The 25145-nt window shown below is 35.0% G+C and overlaps 1 protein-coding gene across 1 annotated transcript in view; it reads left to right on the top strand.

The window, feature by feature from the left end:
- The window catches only part of LOC148955168 (potassium channel subfamily K member 9-like), a 265131-nt gene extending 240241 nt beyond the window's left edge, over positions 1-24890 (top strand). Inside the window, exons 4-5 of the mRNA XM_089108087.1 lie at positions 16810-16960; positions 23973-24890. Coding sequence (XP_088964213.1) covers positions 16810-16960; positions 23973-24357 — 536 coding nt within the window. The 3' untranslated portion in view covers positions 24358-24890. The remainder of the gene's footprint in view (positions 1-16809; positions 16961-23972) is intronic.
- The last annotated feature ends 255 nt before the right edge of the window (positions 24891-25145 follow it).

Below are 25145 nucleotides of genomic sequence, written 5' to 3'. Positions count from 1 at the left end.
TTTTCTACCTTGGAGTTTGCCCTAGAGCGTTTATCAACAAAAGTGTCGATAAACGTTTTCAAGTAAGGTTTCTGATTGAACTGGTGGACCCTATGTATTTTAGTGATCCTGAAACCATTGTTCACCATTCAGCGCAAAAGCACATGGTGAACAACGATATTCTCCTTAGGGTCCAAATCAGCAATCAGTTTTTGCTTAGAGGGAGTCCAGTGCATCCCCATATCCTCAACCAATGATCGATTGTAGGGGCTAAATTAGTCCCTGCTCACGGGTCGATTGATACAGGGAAAAACAAAATCTTTGACTGAATCGTGAAGCGCCAGAGGAATATGTCCGTCAATTTCAAAGAACCATCCTTTTGGCCCATTGTCCTCGACGGTGGTAATGTCAGGGAACTCACAAGGATTCTCAAGCCATTGATAGTTCCCACACGGCAAAGAGTAGTGAGACATTGCTGAGGGGTACAATGAGTTCATGTCCAAGAACACTGCATTTGACTTTGCACCGGTGCTATTTTTTCCGCTTGGATCTGTCGACAAGACGCAGTCCCCATGAACAATATATCGTCCCTGCAATTAATGCTCCACAAAAAGTTGCTGATCTACATACTTGATTAGGCCTATTTCCTCCCTGCTATTTTTTAAAATCAAATCCATCACCAACTGGGTTGTGGAAAAATAGTAGCCTATATCTAACCCGAACTCTGAATAGATTTGGTCTGTGTTCTTATAGACTATATCCAACAGAGTTAAAACGTCACTGGCCAAGTACAGTCGACAATAATCCCACCCATTTTTACAATCCCCCTTAGACCACACATTCTTGGCAAACTCATACTCCTCGGCTGTGCATTCATTATTGGTGAGTGAATTGTAAAAAGCTTCAGTTGAAGGTAGTTTCAACTCAATTAAGCGAGCTCGAGAAAAGTAATAGTCATATGCATATACACCATTGCAGGTCAATAGATAATACATTTCACTGTCAGGGAAGTGTTATTTTAGCAAAGGAAAGCTAAAAAAATTGTATCTTTTCTGCACTTGAATCAATTGACTCAATGCCTTGGGAAAAAAACTAAAAGAATCTGAAAACCTGATTTTATTCCAACACGTATGTCCATTATCCACTGCCTGCCATTTCAGTTCGAGAAGCAACAACTTCTCGGCCGATTTGGGATTGATGTTATAGGTAAATGAATTGTTTACCCATGGACTGTTTACTCTCCCTCCCTCCCTGTGCATACGTGCCAGTGCCGGTAAAATAAATTTTAAATCATAATTTGAGCTGTGGATAAAAACAGGGATAAAAAACTGCTGGCTAACATTTAAGTTACACGATTGATGCGCAACCCCTCTAAAATTACTACCCCCAGCGGATATTTCCTGCCATAGGTGATTATGATCCCTGACTTTCCCCCGCCCTCCTCTTTTTCCGTTAGTCCCCTTATCCCCCTCTTCAAACTCCCCCTTACAAACCCAACATATTTTTTGATTTTTAATTGCGAGACGATCCTCTGCAGACAAAACCATAGGATAATGGGTATTTCTCAATCGAGAAATAGCACCATAAGCTGTGCCAATTAGTTTAGTCAGTGCTTTGACCATGCGCTCCCCCTCATCCAATGTTTCAACTATTTCTAACAACCGCATGGAGTTAGAATTGTCTCTTTGGGCATGAGCATAGGACACTGCAATAACTTGATGTTCTTTGACTCGGTTTGGAAATCGAGGATCTTTTACCTCCACCAGCTTAGCTTCACAATCCAAAGATATTTTGTTGCACTGGAGGATGGTGTTTTGGAAATTTTTAAAACATAAAATGGCCCTATCCCCTCAAACCGTTTCCACTGTCTGGTAGCCATGCCGACTTCAATGTCTCGTAGAATTTTGCAGCTTTAATTCAGTTCAAAATCGAGAGAAGCATTTCGAACAGTACAAATAGGCACTCTGTTTTTGACCCTCCCCCAGAACTCTACTGATGTCAGTAATAGGATTAAAATTGCCAATTCAATTGACAAGATCACTAAATGGGGGTGTATACAACAACGAAACCCAGTGTTTGACTAATTCAATTGACGGGCCTCTTACAGGGAAAACCACCCCCTTCTTTTTTGAACGAACCTCATCTTGAAATTCAGTTTCATACTGAACCACAGTAACGCCGATATTTAAATGGGCATTAGCTTTTTCAAAAACATCAATGGATATTAGCGTTACTGTGTATTTTCCCTCTAAACAAGAAAAATCTACAATGGGGAAATTGGACCCTTCCTTCCCATGTACAGCCCAATCGTCTAAATTCGTCTTGGTAGCGTCATCTGCTAGAGGCTGAAATGCTGATATGAGGAGAGCATACTTGAAACATTTTTGATGTGTTTCAAAACAGATCTTCTGGACACCACGACAACCTACTAAATCAGGATTATATTTTAAAACTGTATCCCTCTCACCACCACCCCCTCTTAAAATAAAATCTTTCTTAAATTTACAAATATTAACGCTTAAATTTTCAATAAAAAGATCTAAAGAGCCGCTCCCATTTTCGTTTAAAGTTCTCGAGATGCGCAATAATTTGACCTACCCACTCCGAAAAAACTCCCTCAAAATTTTCTAAATTCGGATAAATCACGCGCATCTCGGAATGTACATAATGATATTAAACTTCACTTTTCTCCTCATTTAAATAGAATACCTTTAAAACAATTGAAACCTTAATTGAATCCCTCCCCCATAATTGAATTGGTTCTCCAGCAGTGCACGAATTTTATCTACATAGTCATGTACAATTTCTACAGGATCAATTACATAATTTTCCCCCATAAGTGAATTAAACGGGTCCCCAAAAGTCGCAGTGTAGACAACTATTGCATTTAAAATTGTATTAGATAATTAGAAATCTGGAATAGTCGTGAATTGGACATTACCCCCCTCCCCCTCTTGTATATCATCAACACTCCCTCCACATTGTTCAACAATAGGGCTATGCGAATGCTCCACTTCAGTTGTTTGAAGTGGATTCCTTAGGATATCGGAGGCTAGAGGAGGAGGGTTCCCCGTTAATTCATTTGTAAAATCGTCCAAAAGCTGTAGGGTGTTTGGACTTAAGTCTACTAGCTTAAATGTGCTATGATCTACATTGAAAAGAAAATCATTTAAAAAATCATCAATATTATTAGGTATTTGCTCAATGACGATATCGCTCCCTGGTAAATTGCTGTGGAGCTCCACCGGTGCGTCCTCTCCTTTTCCAACTGATGAGCACGATGATGATGATGATGATGACGACGAGTATGGGACGAATGCTCCAATCTATAAATGAAAAAAAAAGCTTATTTTCAAAGTGTGCAAATCACCCCTACTATTTTTAAAATTTAGAATATTATTAACGTATTATTTAAAACTTGCTTACTAGTAGTAGCAGTATGCACATAGTAGCATTTGGTTAATTCACTTCCCCCCCCCCACAACTATCGATATTCTGAAAGTTCCAATTTCAAACTTAACATAAGATATTTACAATCTAAAACGCTTTAAATAGATTTGCCAATTTTATTTTGTTCAAACAACTCCACCCCCCATCAATTTCCCCTATCTACTTCCCCCCTCCGTGCCGGCCCAGCGGGCCCCCGCAGCGCTTCCCGCAGCGCTTTCCCGCAGCGCTTTCCCGCGGCACTTCCTCTGGCGCTTCTCGGGACCACCGGTCCTTCCCGGGCTCCGTGGCTCCCAGCCGTTTACATAATGTCCTAAAAAAAAACAATTGTTAGACCATAAGTCGTTTCTCTCTCTCTAATTCCATACAGGTTGTCTAGGACTCATTAGCTCAATTATTGTAAGCCACTTATGTTCTGTTCCAAGACTGTTAAGCAGGAAATATAAAATTAAATTGGAAACCGTTAACTCTTATTGAATGCTAAGCCCCTAAAATCTTGGCAAGTTGTAAGATTGAAAGCTGTCAAAAATATTACGCAAATTAGAATCCGTATGTGCAAAGAGATAAATGGGATAATCTCTGTCCTTCCCATAAAACTATAATATTCAATTGTGAAAAAATAGCATTTTGAGTTGTCATAGTGGAGAGATAGCAGTAAACTAGAAATTACCTAAAAATATTATTATGAGATATCGACGCGATAGCTATAGAGAAAATAGCAAAGATTAGAAAAAAAGAGCGGTTTCTTTTGACAAGCAAAAAAAATTACATTATATTTAGATATCTCTGAGGGAGGGGGGGCAGAGAAATTTAAAACACTGGTTGGGGGCGAGGGGTTAATATTTTATTATCTCTGAGATACACTTTTATAGTGTTGAAAAATAGTGAAAAGAAAAGACTAAAAAAAACATTGGAAGAAATAGATATATATTTCTATAACTAGAGGTAAAAATGCTCACATTTGCAAATCCTGGCTGCACTTGGGTGTCGGATGGTCCAGGTAGCATGTGTTCGAGGGCAACCTCATGATTTTGTATAGTTCCTGAGACCCTCGACAATGTAGGATAAAAGAGTGACGGGTAAGCTACCTCACAATTTTCCGCAACTGTGGCATTGAAAGCATCCATCCACTCTCTTTTGGGTTTTCGGCCTGGCTGTATTGTTGCCTGTGCAGATGAAGCTTGGGCAGGCAGTGTAGAGCTAGAGGGCATCGGACAGCGGCCATATTGTATAACTGACGCCCTCACATGGGTTTTATCTTGGACCCTAGCTCTCTTACTGAGAGGCGACGGGCATTCTTCACAATTTGCCTTAAAGAAGAGAAAAAAGTTAGTATCGAAATAATTTCCCCCTTTTTTACAGAATGAAAATTAGTATCCCCTAACCATAATTTTGTCTAGAAAAGCATTTATCACTAAGAAAGCCCCCCTACGCCAGCATTTTCAGTAAAGCAAAAAGTAAAAATATACTAAACTCAGAAATCAAATGCTATTTTAATTAATTAAAAAAGCTTATTCATAGACATCCCAGCCCCCTTTTTTGTCATGCAAAGAAAACACTTTGTTTTCATTTTTCGATAATGGTGATCGAATTGCGGCCTGTCCCCCTCCTCCCCCCCTGTCCGCCTTGTCCGCACTAGATGTGTTGTACTTATTTGGTGTAATAATCACATTTCACTCCTACAAAAATAAAGGTTACAAATCCATAAGCTTTATAAAAAGCAATCTTCATTTTACTTAAAACCGTTTTAATTTGAGAGAAAAACAAACCATTTTGATCTAAGATACCTTTTACAGGACGGACTTTCAAAAGGGTGACAGCTAATTTTAACCTCGTGCTGGAGAGCCATATGTCAAAACCAGAGTGACTTAATAACAACAGAGCGACGGATGTCAGTTATAGAAAAGATTACAATACAGAACAGCCAAAGCTTTTTGAAAAAGAGAATTATGTCTAATGCGATAATTATTGTTGTAAGGCTATCGGGAAGGGGTTTGTTTTATGTTTTAAAAAGAAAATATTTTTTGTTTTATAGTTATTATAAAGTTAACATAGTGGTGTTTGTATTATGGGGGAGGGGGGACTTACTTAAATATACTAGAGGGTGATCAAGGAAAATAATTTTATTTTGAAAATAAAAAATTAAAATGAACTCACATTGCTAATTGTGGGTGCCAATGCTTCAAGCTCATCAACAATTTCAAGTGTTCTATCCATTGTTAGGTTACTTTACTTTCTTATAATTTAATCACAATGCATGTCCTTTATATACGAAATCTCAAGGGTTACTTGTTATGTAACGGGGAAAATCACATGTAAGCAAGGCTTTGAATGGCTGAGAATGGAGATGTAACCGATTCACTGATTGGCTGAGAAGGAAATACGTGATCTAACTGTTTCCTAATTCCTGGACACCTTGACATTCGCACCTAGCGTGCACTTGGCCAAAACAACAACAACAAATAAATCCCCCAGGCCTAAAGATTAAAGAAACCATAATGTTTCTTAATTCCCCTTTCGTGAATTAATAATTCCCCGCCGATTATGTAAATCAATTTCTCAGGTTAGGTTAGCCTAAAGATCAAAGAGGCCATAATGTTTCTTAATTCCCCTTTCGTGAATCAATAAGTCCCCGCCGATTATGTAAATCAATTTTTCAGGTTAGGTTAGCCAAACAACAAAGAAGCCATGTTTGTTTCTTAATTCCCCTTTCGTGAATCAATAATTCCCCGCCGATTATGTAAATCAATTTCTCAGGTTAGGTTAGACAAACAACAAAGAAGCCATGTTTGTTTCTTAATTCCCCTTTCGTGAATCAATACATTCTCCCCATCAATTATGTAAATCAAGTTCCCAGGTTAGGTTAGCCAAACAACAAAGAAGCCATGTTTGTTTCTTAATTCCCCTTTCTTAAATCAATACATTCTCCCCATCGATTATGTAAATCAAGTTGCTATGAAGGGGACGCCGGACTTCCCAGCATTATTTATAAAAAGATCATAAATTTAATATAAAAAAACAAGTATTTCAACTGCAACAGCAGCAACATCGAAACTTTAAACGAACAAAAAATATTACATATATAATTGGGTTCACCCCGTAGTCAATGCCTCGCTCTTTAAGCCAAAGATTTTTTAGTACTTCCATAAGAGCTATTTATTCTAATTAACGGCCTTTGTGATTAAGCGGTGATTTCTATAGAATTGGAACAAAATTTGAACTTTCACTTAAAAAGCAAGGTATTAAATAATGGGGCGAACCCCCTAATAAACGTATTAAAAATATATGAATATAGAAGTTCGTTACGTAAGTTAATTCGTTAGTTACGTATATTTTTTACTAATAAAAACGTTCGTAAATAAAATTAAACAAGTTTTGAGAAAGCCATTTAACTAAATAAAAGTAAGTTAATATGAACATTTTTTTTTAATTATTCATGTACGGTGAGCCAATATAAAAACCTGCATTTATTCAAAAACTTTCAAAAATTAAATAAAAAAAACCAGTTTTTTTAAACTGAAAGTAAGGAGTGACATTAAAACTTAAAACGAACAGAAATTATTCTGTATATGAAAGAGACTGTCACCTCCTCAGCGCCTCGCTCTTTACGCTAAAGTTTGACTCTGTCTCACAACTTTATTTTTTAAAATAATAAAAAACTTTAGCGTAAAGAGCGAGGCGTTGAGGCGGGGACAGTCTTGTTTGTAGTGAAGCTATATTTGTCTTGAACCGTCTTGGTAAGAACTAATAAAATTAAACTAAATTATTGATATATAATGATATTAATTTCTGAAAGCTTATCAGTTGAAAATTCAATTTTACTGTAATTTTTATGTTTATTTTAAAGGTTGTAATAAGAATAAAAGAAAATAATTGTAATATAATTCGTTTTCAGTAAAACACCAAGGACGCAGTTGGTTTTATGCTTTTACAGTGAGAGAAGGTGGCAAACCCCAAACTCTTGTTTGTGGAGATTTTTGCTTGTTTCCAACCTAATTTGCATTTTCAATTTAAGTTTCTTTCTCTTAAGAATTATTTTCTCATTTATATTAGTACCTTCTGTGTGTTTGTTTGCAATGATTGTTTATTTAATATCTATTCGTTTTGGAATTCATTCATACTTTGATAGCAAAATATTTTTGTTTGCTTTAAGCTTGATTTGCACATTCAACTTAAGCTTTACTTGTTTTAAGATTTATTTATTAATTTATCTTAGTACCTGTTGTATGTTTTTTGCTATGATTGTTTTTCTAATTTCTTTTCGTTTTGGTTTCATTTATTCTTTAACAGTAATTTCCGGTCGTTTTAGTTTGAGTTATTGTAGGTTTTTATTTATTATGTTATTAATTTTAATATGGCCGGGCGGTTTTTTAATTAATTTCTGTTCGTTTTTGATTGTCAAACTTTCGAGCTTTTCAAAATTCTCTCTTTCAAAATATTGTCGAGGGAATAATTTTGAATTCCCTCTTCCAAGATAAATGAACAGTTTTGGCCTGAACTAATAAAATTAAATTGAATATTTGATATACAATGATATTTAATTGCTGAAGGCTCACCAGCTCAAGATTTTGTTTCACCCAGGGCTGGATTTAAAGCTTTGACACTTCTAAGCCCAAGTGTTTTTCCGCTTCGTTTTTGCAAGATTTTCGGGGAAATCCCCAAAATTCAGGAATAGTGAAAGCTGCAGGGCCCAGTGGGCCTATTGGTAAATCCTGGCTGATTATACAGCAATTTTCATTTTATTTTCAATGTTGTAATAAGTAAAAGAGAAAATATTTGTAATATAATTCGTTTTAGTAAAGCGCCAAATACACAGTAGGCCTTATGCTTTTACCGTTAGGGAAAAGGACAATAGCCACACTCTCGTTTGTAGTGAAGAATATAGGTGTCTTGAACCGTTTTGGAAAAAGCTTATAAAATTAAACTGAATTCCCAAGTAGAATGGCCCCTATTGATCCCACGGGGCACCCCTGCTGCCACCTAAAACTTTTTTTTTACATAATTTATTCAAGGATTATCGATCTGTTGTTGTTTGGCCACGTGTAATGACATGAGGGGTGATTTACATAATCGCTCGGGGAATCATTGATTTATGACACTGGGGGGTGATTTACATAATCGCTAGGGGCAATGTATTGATCTAGGACTCGAGGGTGAAGTGAATTTCCGAGAACTTGATTTACATAATCGGTGGGGAGAATGTATTGATTTAAGAAAGGGGAATTAAGAAACAAACATGGCTTCTTTGTTGTTTGGCTAACCTAACCTGGGAACTTGATTTACATTTAGCATTTTAAGTTTTTTGGTCACCATTTCAGCTGTTATTGTTGGGAGGTCCTGATAGTCTGGAGGTGGCTGTAGTATCTCATCGGGGTGCAAGGGAAATAGGGTTTGTACAATACTAGCCAGGTGGGCGATAAGTTGGTTGAACAATTCGGTATCTGTATCATCCAATTTGAAATCGACGCACTGAGTTTCTTTTCCTACCATTTTTTTAACTTCTTTTACCACTTTTGGGGTATGGATTGGAAAAAATCATTCACTTTACCTTCATGGTAGTCTATTGCCGCCTGGTGTGTCAGTTTGCGAATTTTGTTCTTCAAAAGAATAGCATGCTGGCGTTTCCGTTCTTTGAACGATCTTCGCTTCTCAGCTATCAGCTTTTTAACATCCATTGAAATGTATGGACGGTTTGCGGAGACGAACTTGGTTTTTCTCTCGGGGAAGTAATTGCAAAATATTTCTAGTAACGTATTTTGAAGAATTACTGTTTTTGAATTGGCAGTGCTGGCATTCGATACAACTATCCAACTTTCTTGAGTTATCCAGTTCTCAAACTCGAACAAACCGGTATCAGTGATTGGTCGGCTGGTTGTCTCTGTCGTTGTGTACGTTATTTTCACACTGTTCAACGTATTTAGCTCAAGTGAGAAATGGTAACTACTACCCAGGGACGGGCCTGTGTGACTTTTGTAATATTTGATCATATTTGTAGCGATTATGTCAAGTGATTTTCCTCCTTTTGTAGTTGGGATATTTATAGTATTACTTAACTCAAACGTCCTGTAAAAATTTTTCAGTTTCAGCTTATTACCCTCACCGGGAACAAACATCACACATCGAATCATATTTTAAGAAATAGTCCACATACAGCAGCTTTCACGAACAAAAATCAAAACGCAACGCTTTCCTCGAACAAAACCGGTTTCACGAGGAGAAAAAATCAATGTACAAGTTTCATGGAGAGGCAAATCAACATGCAATAAGTTTCATCAAGAAGAACTAAAAATATAACATTTTTCTCGAAGACATAAATCGTGATGTATTAAGTTTCTTGAAGAAATAATCCGTTGATTCTGAATTGAAAATCAAGTATTTTGCAATAGGCATCAAGACATGGCTAAAAATTTAACATGCACCGGGGTTCACGAAAAAATAATCAGCATACAATAGCAGTATATACAATTTTATGGAAAATTATATGCAGGCCCTATACGCAAAAATAACTATTTTTAATGACTGGTTGGTATTGAAAAGGTGAGAGATTCTGAAGTAATATTGTAGTTGCATTCCATTTCCGTGGTTAACTCAAATGGTGTGAATTTTCACTTTTTCTACATTTCATTAGTAAATGTTTGAAAATAAATCGATGTCATTCCAATGATTTAAACTGAGAGTTCAGAGACCTATATATACTGGCTAAATTAAATGAAATGAACACATAATTATTTGCCTTCTTTTACAAACACTTTTTTTTAATCCATATTTATTAAATGATTACTCCGACCATTCAAGGGGCATTTTGATTTGTATGCTTAGTTTTAAGTGCATACTTGTGCAAAACTTTATTAAAGTTCAGATATTTTTAAAGACTTAGGCCTTTATTTTAATGTTCTAGGATGAACAGATCTGGTGATATGACATAAACGCAGAGCTATAGGTAGATGAAAATAGGCATTAAAGTGGCCACCATTTGCTATCTGCAATCCAAAACGTAAATTAGTAATATCTTTGCACTTCTCATGTAATTACTCTCTATTATAAAAATCCCCCAAAAAACAACAGTATTGTAAAAACCACTCGCTTCACAAAAATCAGCAAACCCAAATTTTATGACAGCCAAAAAAGTAATGATATCTATTTCTTCACCTCTGTGCCATATCAAGACTCAAAAACAAATCTTTGACAGTAAAAAGAAGTTTAAATATTAAGTTTTTCAGACCCGTTGTGACTTTATAATCCTGAAATATCATTTCGACAGCCTAAAGAAGTTATGATTTAAGTTTTGCCTCCTTTTTAATACGAAATGAAGATTTTCATCTCACTGTCGGCTTTTGTGGTTATACGGACAGATTTCCCTGATAAGTCTAAATTTAATTTCATACTTTTAGGCGGTATGCGTCATCAGTAAAATCTAAACGAGACCACACAAATTAACTGAAACTTTGTTTCAAACTTGTTTAGAAAAATAAACGGTCTTAACAATTAAAACTTATTTATAACTCAACTAATAAAAACCAATTACAAAAAATAACTTTTAAGTGTTATATGGTCCAAGTTCAAACTTGGTAAACAAGTTTGAAACTTTGTTTCAAACTTGTTTAGAAAAATAAACGGTCTTAACAATTAAAACTTATTTATAACTCAACTAATAAAAACCAATTTCAAAAAATAACTTTTAAGTGTTATAGTGTTATAAACCCCAACCGGAGCAAGCGGTCCGAACCCTAGCCCCAAATCCGCCACTATGATAGGAGAGCGTGCCCCCCCCCCCCCCCGCACCCCTAACATGGATCCACCGCTACCTATGCGTAAAGTATATTGATTTTTTTGCTTTTGGAAAAGAAGTTTCATTAATGTACGGTGTATAAACGCTTGAGCAGCTTCGAAGCCTTAATTTTTAAAAAGAGATTAAATAAAAAAAACAAGTTTTTTTAACTGAAAGTAAGGAGCGACATTAAAACTTAAAACGAAAAGAAACTATTCTGTATATGAAAGGGGCTGTCCCCTCCTCAACGTTTCACTCTTTACGCTAAAGTTTTTTATTGTTTAAAAAAAATAAAGTTGTGAGAAAGTCAAACTTTAGCGTAAAGAGCAAAGCGTTGAGGATGGGACAGCCCCTTTCATATACGGAATAATTTCTGTTCGTTTTAATGTCGTTCCTTACTTTCAGTTAAAAAAACTTGTTTTTTTTATTTAATTTAAGAACGTTTTTGAATAAATGCAGGTTTTGATCTTGGCTCACAGTACATGAATAATTAAAACAAAATTTTTCATATTAATTTACTTTTATTTGGTTAAATGGCTTTCTCGAAACTTGTTTCATTTTATTTACGAACGTTTTTATTAGTAATAAATATACGTAACTTACGAATTAACTTACGTAACGAACTTCTATATTCATATATTTTTAATACGTATATTAGGGGGTTCGCCCCTTAGTAAATACCTTGCTCTTTAAGCGAAAGTCCAAATTTTGTTCCAATTCTTTCAAAATGACCGCTTAATCACCAAGGCCGGTAATCAAAATAGATAGTTCTTATTAAAATACTAAAAAATTTCTGGTTTAAAGAGTGAGGTAGTGACTAGCGGGTGAACCTTATCATATATGCAATATTTTCTGTTCGTTTAAAGTTTTGATGCTGCTGTTGTTGCAGTTGAAATACATGTTTTTTACATTTAATTTCTGATCTTTTTCTAAATAATGCTGGGAACTCCGGCGTCCCCTTCATAGCAATGTCCCTTCCCCCCTGAAAACTTCATTCATGGAAAGATCTTCCCAAATAACCCCCACCCCACCCCCACTACCAGGAAAAATCTCCCCAGAAAACGTCTGTACTGTATACTTCCCAATAACCAATACTCTATGTTAACATTGGGTAAAGTTCATAACTTTCAGCCCTCCTCCTGGGAACTTCGAGGGATTAAGTCATCCTAAAAGACATACTTATAATATTTTTGAACATGCTGAACAAAATGGCTATCTCAAAATTTTGATCGGGTGTCTTTGGGAAAAAATGAGTGTGGTAGAAGGCCTAGGTGCCCTCCATTATTCTTGGTCACTTAAAAAGGGCACTAGAACTTTTAATTTCATTTCGAATGAGGCCTCCTGCAATATTCAAGGACCACTGGGTCGATACGATCACCCCTGGGAAAAAAAACTAATATAAACTTATCCGTGATCTTTCTTCTGGCAAAAAATGCACAATTCTACATTTTTGTAGATAGGAGCTTGAAAACTCTACAGTAGGGTTCTCTGATACGCGGAATATGATTTTGTGATTTTCATTAAGGTTCTATAGATTTTAGGGGGTCTTTCCCCCTTTTTTCGAAAGTCAGCCAAATTTTCTCAGGCATGTAACTTTTGATGGGTAGGATTAAACTTAATGAAACTTATATATTTGAAATCAGCATTAAAATCCAATTCTTTTGATGTATCTATTTGTATCAAAATACCGTTTTCTAGAGTTTCGGTTACCATTGAGCCGGGTCCCAATAACCAATACTATATGTTAACATTAGGTAAAGTTCATAACTTTCAGCCCTCCCCCTGGGGGCTTCGAGGGACTAAGTCATCCTAAAAGACATAGTTACAATATTTTCGACCATGCTGAACAAAATGGCTATCTCAAAATTTTGATCGGGTGACTTTGGGGTAAAAAGGGGCGTGGGAGGGGCCTAATTGCCCTCCATTTTATTGGTCACTTAAAAAGGGTACTAGAACTTTGAATTTCCGTTCCAATGAGCCCTCCCACGATATTCTAGGACCACTGGGTCGATACGATCACCCCTGGGGAAAAGAAAAAAAACAAAAAAACAAAAAAACAAATAAACACGCATCTGTGATCTTTCTTCTGGCAAAAAATGGAAAATTCCACATTTTTGTACATAGGAGCTTAAAACCTCTACAATAGGGTTATCTTATACGCTGAATATGATGGTGTGATTTTCATTAAGATTCTATAACTTTTAGGGGGTCTTACCCCCTTTTTCGAAAATTAGCCAAATTTTCGCAGGCGCGAAACTTTTGATTAGTAAGACTAAACTTGATGAAATATATATATTTGGAATCTGCATAAATATCTAATTCTTTTAATGTATCTATTGGTATCAAAATTCCATTTTTTAGAGTTTTGGTTACCATTGAGCCGGGTCGCTCCTTACTTACAGTTCGTTACCACGAACTGTTTGATTATTTTATATATGAAAGGGGTTGTCCCCTCCTCAACGCTCGCTCTCTGCGCTATAATTTTTTATTGTTTTAAAAAATAAAGTTGTGAGACAGAGTTAAACTTTAGCGTAAAGAGCAAGGCGTTGAGGAGGGGACAGCCCCTTTCATATACGGAATAATTTCTGTTCGTTTTAAGTTTTAATGTCGCTCATTACTTTCAGTTTAAAGAACTTTTTTTTTCTGATCGTTTTTTCGTTAATGCAGCTTTTATTTTGGCTCACCGTCATTGAATAAGTAAACAAAATTTGTATAAAAATTTTACTCTTCTTTTGCTAAATGGCTGTCTCTAAATTTGGTTCTGACATAATTTACAAATTAACTTACGTAACGAACTTCTATATTCGTATATTTTTCTTCTGGCAGAAAATACGTTGCAGATATAGTTGCAGATTTTTGCAGGTATGAGCTTGAAACCTATGTAATAGGGTTTTCTGATACGCTGAATTTGACGGTGGGATTTTCATTAAAATTCTTTCACTTTTAGGGGATGTTTCCTCCCTCTTTAAAAAATCAGGTAAATTTTCTCAGGCTCTTAGCCTTTGATGAGTAATACTAAACTTAATAAAATTTATATATTTAGAATCAGCATTATAAGTCCATTCTTTTGATACATTTATTGACATCAAATTCCGTTTTTAAAAGTTTCGATTACTATTGAGCCGTATCGCTTGTTTTTTTGTTTTTTTATTACGTATATGTTATTACGTATATGAGGGGGTTCTCCCATTAGCCAATACCACGCTCTTTACGTTAAAAGTTAAAAAAAAATAAGTTAATTCACAAACCCCTGAATCACAAAGGCCGTTTAATCAGAATAGATAGCTCTTTTGAAAGCACTAAAAAAACTGTAGCGTAAAGAGTGAGGTATTGACTTGGGGGAGAACCCCCTCATATACGTAATAATTTCTGTTTTTTTTAGTTCTAATGTTGCTTCTTACTTTCAGTTGAAAAAAATTGTTTTTTTTAATTTAATTTCTGATCGTTTTTTAAATAATGCTTGGAAATTCGGCGCACCCTTCATAGAAATGTCCCTTACCCCAAAGAAACATCCTCCACGGAAAGATTCTCCCGAGTAACCCCCTCCTCCAGCCCCCCCCACCAGAAAAAATACTTCCTGAAAATGTCTGTATACTTCCCAATAGCCAATACAATATGTAAGCAATGGGCAAAGTTCATAACTTGCAGCCCTTCCCCTGGGAACTGTGGGGGATTAAGTCATCTTAAAAGACATATTTATTAGATTTTCGACTATGCTGAACAAAATGGCTATCTCAAAGTTTTAATTGGGTGACTTTGAGAAAAGTAGTTGCCCTCCATTTTTTGGAGGGCACGCATCGTGATCTTTCTTCGAGCAAAAAATGCAAATTTCCACCTTTTTGCAGATAGGAGCGTGAAACTTCTGTAATAGGGTTCTCTGATAAGCTGAATTTGATGGTGTAATTTTCGTTAAAGTTAATCAAAAATGCAAAATTCCACATTTTTGCAGATAGGAGTTTGAAGCTTCTTTAATAATCTTCGTTGATAAGCTGAATCTGATGGTGTGATTTTTGTTAAAAGTTAATTAAAAAAATTTGCAATTAAAACTAAATTTTATTGTTTGAAAAAAATTGAGTTGTGAGAAAGTCAAACTTTAGCGTAAAGAGCGAGGCGTTTAGGAGGGGAAAGCCCCTTTCATACACGGAATAATTTCTGTTCGTTTTTAGTTTTAATGTCGTTCCTTACTTTCAGTTAAAAAAAACTTGTTTTTTTTATTTCATTTGTGAACGTTTTTTAATTAATGTAGGTTTTGATTTTGGCTCACCGTGCATGAATAATTAAAACGAAATTTGCATATTAATTTTACTTTTATTTGGTTAAATGGCTTTCTTGAAACTTGTTGGATTTTATTTACGAACGTTTTTATTAGTAATAAATATACGTAGCTTACGAATTAACTTACGTATCGAACTTCTATATTCATATATTTTTAATACGTATATTAGGGGGTTTGCCTCCTAGTCAATACCTTGCTCTTTAAGCTAAATTTCGAATTTTGCTCCAATTCTTTAAAAATGACTCCTTAATCACAAAGATTATTAATTAGAATAGAAAGCTCATATGAAAATACTAAACAATATTTGCCTTGAACAGCAATGTATGGACCAGAAGGTGAACCCAATCATATAGCTAATATTATTTTGTTCGTTTTAAGTTTTACTATTGCTCTTTACCTACATTTGAAAAACTTGTTTTTTTATATTTAATTTCTGATTTTTTTTTAAATAATGATGAGAAATCCGGAACCCCCTTCATAGCAATGTCCCTTCCCCCCTGAAAACTTCCTTCATGAAAAGATCTTCCATTATAGCCCCCGGCCCCCCCCCCCCCCCCAACTACCAGAAAAAATTCCCCCTGGTAACGTATGTATACTTCCCAATAACCTATAATATATGTTAACATTGGGTAAAGTTCATAACCTTCAGCCTCCCCCCTGGGGGCTTTGAGGGATTAAGTCATCCTAAAAGACATATTTACGATATTTTTGACCATGCTGAATAAAATGGCTATCTATAAATTTTGATCGAGTGACTCTGGGAAAAAATGAGCGTGGGAGCCTAGTTGCCCTCCATTTTTCGGTCACTTAAAAAGGGCACTAGAACTTTTAATTTCCGTTCCAATGAGCCCTCCCACGATATTCTAGGACCACTGGGTCGATATGATCACCCCTGGGGAAAAGAAAAGAAAAAGAAATAAATAAACACGCATCCGTGATCTTTCTTCTGGCAAAAAATGGAAAATTCCACTTTTTTGTAGATAAGAGCTTGAATATTTACAGTAGGGTTCTCTGATATGCTGAATATGATTTTAGTGGGTCTTTCCCCCTTTTTTCGAAAATCAGCCAAATTTTCTCAGGCGCGTAACTTTTGATAAGTAAGATTAAACTTGATGAAACTTATATATTTGAAATCAGAATTAAAATCTGATCCTTTTGATGTATCGATTGGTATCAAAATTCCGTTTTTAGAGTTTCGGTTACCATTGAGCAGGGTCGCTCCACAGTTTGTTACCACAAACTGTTTGAAAACTATGAATACAAAATACGCTTTAAATCATTTTTTGTTTTCAACAAAGTAGAAATAAATTCTACCGTTTAATAATATTTAGTTTTCTAGGCTATGGAAATCTAGTCCCTCAAACAGTAGCTGGGAAAATAATAGCAATATTTTACGCAACATTTGGCATTCCATTGATGCTGCTTTACATGAGTAATGTTGGCGAGGTCTTAGCAGGAAGCTTCAAATTCATTTACAAAAAACTATGCACGTAAGTAAGAGTCTATTCTACTGAGTGTTGGTTTTTTGTCTTGGTCTAAGCCTAAAACTTTTTTTTCAGAAAAAGCATATATCCTAGTAAAAAACGAAGTATTTTTTCCTAAAGTTGGGTAATGAAAAAATACCATTACTTGGTTATGATTTAAATGCTAAAAATATTTGTTTTCAACATTTAGTCTTCTTTTACTTTGAATATACTGTTGGTTTGTCTTGTATTGTTTAAAATCATTTTTTGAATTTGACGGTCTGTTAAGGAGTGGGGGGGGGTTGAGTTTTATATAGTTGGTAACGAAGTTTGTAACAAATTCATTCTGAGTTTCTGACAAACTCATTCTGAGTTGGTTTGTAAATGAAAAATTAAATTCAATGTCTTAATTGTATTTACATAGATCTAACGACAGCTAATGGGCTGACCCCCTTTTTTTGGGAGAGGGGTTAATTTTGTGTAGTTTTTGTCTACTTTTATACGGTACCGGCCAGGGTGCAAAAACAGAAGGTGATTGTAATTCAATTCCAGTAAGAAAACGGTCAAAGTAATTCTAACAATCTGCTAAAAGCTTAAAAATCAATTTGAGAAAACAAGTCAATAAAATCTACCCTAACTCTAGTATTGAAATCTTTTGGCTTTGCATTTACTCGACGCAATAGCACTGTCCAAGTAAAGATTCTTGAGTATCCCTTGTTTTATTTTTATTATAATTTTTGTTATATTTATATCCCGGCCACTTTAAATGGAGGTTTGGTTATAGAAACTTTGGGAGGGGCTCATTCAAGAGGAAATTAGATTTCTAAAACTCTTTTTAAGGGTCGACAGTGATTGGAGGTCAATCAGGCAGTCTCAGAAGCCCCTTAAATACCACTCCCCCGAATTTTAAGCTTTCAGTTATATTCCTTTAGTTAAAAGGAATTTAATCTACAACTACATTTCTGGGGCCCATGCCCCCGTGAAAGGGCCAACAACTTTTTTTTGTGAGCATAGATCTGGGACTAATGAAATCAATTATATCAGTATATTGTCCTCTTGGTGCAAATTACAGCTCAAGACTTGTCACAAAATTACTTTTTTGTGAGAGAAAACCTTAAATTCTTTGATTAAAGGGTCCCCAAATGCAGATGAAAAAATAGAAAAAAAAATACTGGTTTCCCTAGAAAAGAGGCCAATAAAGAGTTAAAAAAAAGGTTATGTAACATATTCTTTCTTTATTCTGAGCGGGTTGAAAAACTTTGCATAAACTTTAAGTCCCAGGACCAATGGGACTCTAATTTAAAACAAAATGGGGCCCAATAAAACGAAATATGCTTTCTGATCGGCGTGAAACATATAGCCCTGAAACTTTGGACCAAAAAATTTGAAGAAAAATTTGATTCTTCCAAAAGTGCGGCCAGTTTTCCTTAGTTGAGGCACAGAACCACTAAATATGTTACCAAAAAATTGTACAGAAACTCTTTTCTGATTGGCTTGAATCATTTTAAGTAGTTTTGTCAGCTCTAAAGTGAACAAACGCTTTTTGGGAAGTAAAAGGGTGTTCGAGGGCCCAGACATTGGCCATAAGACTTGTTGTCCCTGACATCTTCTAAACCAGCTCCAAATCCCTGGACCAAATGAACCAAGTAAAGAAAACATTAAGATACATGGTTTCCCCTAACACAAAGCCCTAAAAGGGTCAAAATCTTTTTCTGATCGGCTTAAAATTTATATTTTTAGTCACTGAGGACTGTAATGCATAAGTGACTAGAAAATAAATGATGATCAAACTGTTTGTGATAACAAACTGTAAGTAAGGAGCAACCCGGCTCAATAGTGACCAAAACTCTAAAAAACGGAAATCTTGATACCAATAGATACATCAAAGGAGTTAGATTTTTATGCTGATTTCAAATATATAAGTTTAATCAAGTTTAGTCTTACCCATCCAAAGTTACGTGCCTGAAAAAATTTGCCTTATTTTCGAAAATAGTAAAAACACCCCCTAAGATTCATAGAACCTTAATGAAAATCACACCATCAGCGTATCAGAGAACCCTACTCTAGATGTTTCAAGCTCCTATCAGCATAAATGTGGAACTTTGTATTATTTGCCAGAAGAAAGATCACGGATACGTGTTTATTTGTTTTATTTGTTGTTTTTTCCTGGGGTGATCGTATCGACACAGGGGTCCTAGAATATTGCGAGAGGGCTCATTCGAACGTAAATTAAAAGATCCAGTGCCCCCTTTAAGTGACCAAAAAAAATTAAGGGCAACTAGGCCCACTCCCACGCTCATTTTTTTCCCAAAGTCACCCGATCAAAATTTTGAGATAGCCATTTTGTTCAGCATGGTTGAAAAATATAATAACTATGTCTTTGAGGATGACTTAATCCCCCATAGTCCCCAGAGGAAGGGCTGCAAGTTATGAACTTTGCTCAATGTTTACATTGGGCAAAGTGACACCCCTACGGTGTCACTAGGCAACCTGACGTTATCTCTGTTGGTTTTCACTGATAATGCGATGTTGATAGGCAAGTCACCAGAGGAGCTCCAAATCTTATTAAGTATATTAGAAGAATATTTGGATAGAAAGAAACTTGTGTTGAAAATTAAAAAGACTGAGATTGTGGTTTTTAGGAGAATTCGTGTGAATAATGATGATCAAAAAGTAGAATTTTATCATAAAGGTGAAAAAGTAAAAGAGAGCGAAAATTTTAAATATTTGGGAGTAACACTTTCAGTAAAAGGAGGATGGAAAGAGCATGTAAAAGAGATGATTAAGAGAGGGAAAGCAGTTTCAGCTGCCATTTTACGTAATTCAAGCCTTTCAAGTATAAAAGATCTAAAAATGCATAAATATATTTTTAATTCTAAAGTTTTACCTACTATTCATTACGGATCTGAACTCTAGGGGCATGACCCGGCAGCACAATTGGAATCAATACAGCTGCAACACTTTAAAAGATGAATTGGTCTTCACGTAACGACCCACAATCAGGCAGTAAAAGGGGACCTAGGAATATTTTCGCTGAGAATAAGTAGATTAGCACAGATGATCCGGTACTGGCCTAAAAGTTCTAAGTCTACCAGAAAATAGGTTAGCAAGAGCAGCTTATGTGGAGATGCTACGGTCAAAACGTAAAAGACCGTGGCCGTATCAGATAAAAAATGTTTTAGATGGACTAGGATTATCCTATATTTGGAATAAGGGGCTAGGACCCTCAGATCAGGGTGAGCCGTTTTTGGCTATGATTATAGACAGAATAAAAGACCAGGAAGTCCAAATGATGACCCAGGCAGTTAAAACATCTGAAACATTGAAGTTTCATTCCCAAGTAAAAGAGATATTTGGATTTGAATATTATTTTAAACTAGAATGACCGGGGGAGACATTGAAGACTTGGTTTCGGATCCGAGCGAATTGCCTGTCACTAAAAAATAGAAAAGAGTATTTGAAAGAAAAAGGGTGGCCCCAGATGTAGATGCGGATTGCTCTTGCCCCAGATGTAACCTAGGTATTGAGGATATGGCCCATATTCTCGCTGAGTGCCAGCAACTTTCTCTATTAAGGGGGAAGTATTTTGAGGGTAGAAACTTGGAGTTCCCGGGGATCCTGAAAACAACTGTAAAAAGGACAATCTGGCAGATATGTAAATATGTAAATGAAGTGTTAACATCAATGAGTGAAACTTGATATTTATGTTATCTTTCTTGTGGAGTGTATTTAAGAATACTCTACTTTATGGCCTACTCGAAATGCGTGTAACCCCCCCCCCACTACCAGAGCAAATCCCCCCTGAAAACGTATGAAAATCTCCCAATAACCCAAACTATACGTAAACATTGGGCAAAGTTCTTAACTTGAAGCCCTTCCCCTGGGGACTCTGGGGATTTAGGTCATCCCCATAGACATAGTTATTATATTTTTCGACCATGCTGAACAAAATGGCTTTCTCAAAGTTTGCTTGGGTGACTTTGGGAAAAAATGAGCGTGGGAGGGGGCCTAGTTGCCCTCTTTTTTGTCATTTAAAAAGGGCACTAGAACTATTCCTTTCTGTTTGAATGGGCCGTCCCGCGATATTCTAGGACCAATGAGTCGATGCATCCGTGATCGTTCTTCTGGCAAAAAAAAAATACAAAATTCCACATTTTTGCAGATGAGAGTTTGAAACCTCTACAGTAGGGTTTTCTGATACGCTGAATCTGACGGTTTGATTTTCATTGAGTTTCTATGAATTTGGTTGGTGTTCCCCCTGTTTTTGAAAATAAGGAAAATTTTTTCAGGCGCTTAACTTTTGATGATTAAAACTAAACTTGATGACACTTGTATATTTGAAATCAGCATAAAAATGTGAGTATTTTGATGTATCTATATGTGTCAAAATATTCAAGCGCGTAACTTTTGATGATTAAAACTAAACTTGATGACACTTGTATATTTGAAATCAGCATAAAAATGTGAGTATTTTGATGTATCTATATGTGTCAAAATATTCAGGCACGTAACTTTTGATGATTAAAACTAAACTTGATGACACTTGTATATTTGAAATCAGCATAAAAATGTGAGTATTTTGATGTATCTATATGTGTCAAAATATTCAGGCGCGTAACTTTTGATGATTCAAACTAAACTTGATGACACTTGTATATTTGAAATCAGCATAAAAATGTGAGTATTTTGATGTATCTATATGTGTCAAAATATTCAGGCGCGTAACTTTTGATGATTAAAACTAAACTTGATGACACTTGTATATTTGAAATCAGCATAAAAATGTGAGCATTTTGATGTATCTATATGTGTCAAAATATTCAGGCGCGTAACTTTTGATGATTAAAACTAAACTTGATGACACTTGTATATTTGAAATCAGCATAAAAATGTGAGTATTTTGATGTATCTATATGTGTCAAAATATTCAGGCGCGTAACTTTTGATGATTAAAACTAAACTTGATGACACTTGTATATTTGAAATCAGCATAAAAATGTGAGTATTTTGATGTATCTATATGTGTCAAAATATTCAGGCGCTTAACTTTTGATGATTAAAACTAAACTTGATGACACTTGTATATTTGAAATCAGCATAAAAATGTGAGTATTTTGATGTATCTATATGTGTCAAAATATTCAGGCGCGTAACTTTTGATGATTAAAACTAATCTTGATGACACTTGTATATTTGAAATCAGAATAAAAATGTGAGTATTTTGATGTATCTATATGTGTCAAAATATTCAGGCGCGTAACTTTTGATGATTAAAACTAAACTTGATGACACTTGTATATTTGAAATCAGCATAAAAATGTGAGTATTTTGATGTATCTATATGTGTCAAAATATTCAGGCGCGTAACTTTTGATGATTAAAACTAAACTTGATGACACTTGTAGCCTATATTTGAAATCAGCATAAAAATGTGAGTATTTTGATGTATCTATATGTGTCAAAATATTCAGGCGCGTAACTTTTGATGATTAAAACTAAACTTGATGACACTTGTATATTTGAAATCAGCATAAAAATGTGAGTATTTTGATGTATCTATATGTGTCAAAATATTCAGGCGCGTAACTTTTGATGATTAAAACTAAACTTGATGACACTTGTATATTTGAAATCAGCATAAAAATGTGAGTATTTTGATGTATCTATATGTGTCAAAATATTCAGGCGCGTAACTTTTGATGATTAAAACTAAACTTGATGACACTTGTATATTTGAAATCAGCATAAAAATGTGAGTATTTTGATGTATCTATATGTGTCAAAATATTCAGGCGCGTAACTTTTGATGATTAAAACTAAACTTGATGACACTTGTATATTTGAAATCAGCATAAAAATGTGAGTATTTTGATGTATCTATATGTGTCAAAATATTCAGTCGCGTAACTTTTGATGATTAAAACTAAACTTGATGACACTTGTATATTTGAAATAAGCATAAAAATGTGAGTATTTTGATGTATCTATATGTGTCAAAATATTCAGGCGCGTAACTTTTGATGATTAAAACTAAACTTGATGACACTTGTATATTTGAAATCAGCATAAAAATGTGAGTATTTTGATGTATCTATATGTGTCAAAATATTCAGGCGCGTAACTTTTGATGATTAAAACTAAACTTGATGACACTTGTATATTTGAAATCAGCATAAAAATGTGAGTATTTTGATGTATCTATATGTGTCAAAATATTCAGGCGCGTAACTTTTGATGATTAAAACTAAACTTGATGACACTTGTATATTTTAAATCAGCATAAAAATGTGAGTATTTTGATGTATCTATATGTGTCAAAATATTCAGGCGCGTAACTTTTGATGATTAAAACTAAACTTGATGACACTTGTATATTTGAAATCAGCATAAAAATGTGAGTATTTTGATGTATCTATATGTGTCAAAATTTTGTATTTTAGAGTTTCGGTTACTATTGAGCCAGGTTGCTCTTTACTTACAGTTCGTTACCGCGAACTATTTGATTTCAAATTGTCTGATACATGGAATCTGCTTAATGGAGCTTTTTTCCCGTTATGATTTTGGACGGGTTTCAGGCAAATTCTTGACGAACTAAAAAAAAAAATCCTTTATTGGTTTCTAGCCACCTCTTGTGATCATTGTTTTTGCCTAATCGTTTTGTCCTAACCCATTGACTTTAAACAAGGAAGTAATTCAAAGAACTTGAAGACTCTAGCGCAAGTAGTGATGGGTAAGGAAGGGACAGATTACTTCGTATATAGAATAGTTTTCGGTTCATTTTATGCCTCCTGACTTTAATAAAAAAAAAAAAAATTGTTTTTAGTTAAAATTTACTATTAAATCTCATTACTGGGCAGGTGAGGTCAAAATCAGTATTATTAGAAATAGAAAAAAGAAGTAAACCATAATTCATAATTGTCTAAATACTCTTTTATTGCATACCGCGACTTTATTTTATTGTAATTCTGCCTTTTTCCATTTTATATTAAGAACAACTGGTTTAGATTAAAATATTTTTAAGACATTTCTTTTCATCCAGATGTAAACCTGTTCATCAAGTTAGTGCTACTAAGAGAGTAGACCTTCCGGAAGAAGATGTGACTGTTTCAGTGAAAGCATGTCTTTTTGTGATATTATCCTTTGTGCTGTTTGGAGGAATTCTATTTTCAGCTTGGGAAGAGTGGGATCTCGTGGATGGTGCTTATTTTTGCTTTATTAGTTTATTGACTATTGGTTATGGTGACTTGGTTCCTGGTGCCTTAACAACAACTGGTGATGTGGACACAAAGCTTGTGATAACTTTCCTCTATTTGGTGATAGGAATGGCTATTTTGGCCATGGCTTTTAACCTACTTCAAGAAAAAGTTGTTTTAAGGATAGAAAGATTTGCTCGTGAAATAGGCCTTATGAGACAAAAAAAGTAACATGGGCGCTTGGGCGCATTAAAAAATGTAAATATTAGCACTCATATGTCCACAGTGGTAGAGAGCACTAACTTATAATGCCCCATCCTTGTCTCCCATAGTTCTAAAATATTTTAGCTTATAATGTTTCACAGCTTAAGTGTCAAGGAGAGTAGAAATCAATTCAGATCTTTAAAATTGGTTTTGTGGATAGTTACGCAACTATATACGTCTCAAAAAATTAGGATGAGTCAGAACCGAATTTTCAATGAAAAAGACCTCCATATGCACTTAGTCCCGAAAAGCATTGTCAAATTTACCAAATTTAGTTTACACTAAGTTTTTTCCGAGGTTCAGTGTGGCAACAATCGTGATACTTCGCGCAGGAGATGCAATGCTCATAATTTTGTAGCAACCAAAGAAAAATCGTAGAAGTCCGTGGTTTGAACCGAAAAATCCTGGCTTCAGCTGTAAATAGACCTAAGAAGGAGCAAGGGGGCAAAACGCATTAATTTTGACATCCTTGGTACTTTAAGGGTCTAAAAAAAAAACAACATACATCTATATAACGTATTATGCAATTTAAAAATCCTGACGGAATTAGCTTGTGTTTTTAATATGTATGTAATGTACAATTTTGTCACTTCGCTATGTTATTACTTACGCTATGTGCCTATAACGATATATTGAGTTTTCTTGATTTCAGCAGAACATTTAAATGGAGTCCTATTTCGATTGATTAAACAGTCATACCTGCAAAGCCACGCTTGACATTCACAGACTTCAATAATCATCAATTATGTTACAGA

Source organism: Artemia sp. Qi Xiang Cuo, chromosome 2 (assembly GCF_049724085.1).
Source record: "Artemia sp. Qi Xiang Cuo chromosome 2, ASM4972408v1, whole genome shotgun sequence".
In the NCBI taxonomy this organism is placed as follows: Eukaryota; Metazoa; Arthropoda; class Branchiopoda; order Anostraca; family Artemiidae; genus Artemia; species Artemia sp. Qi Xiang Cuo.
Note: the sequence above shows the minus strand (reverse complement) of the source record. Positions and strands in the feature narration are given on the sequence as shown.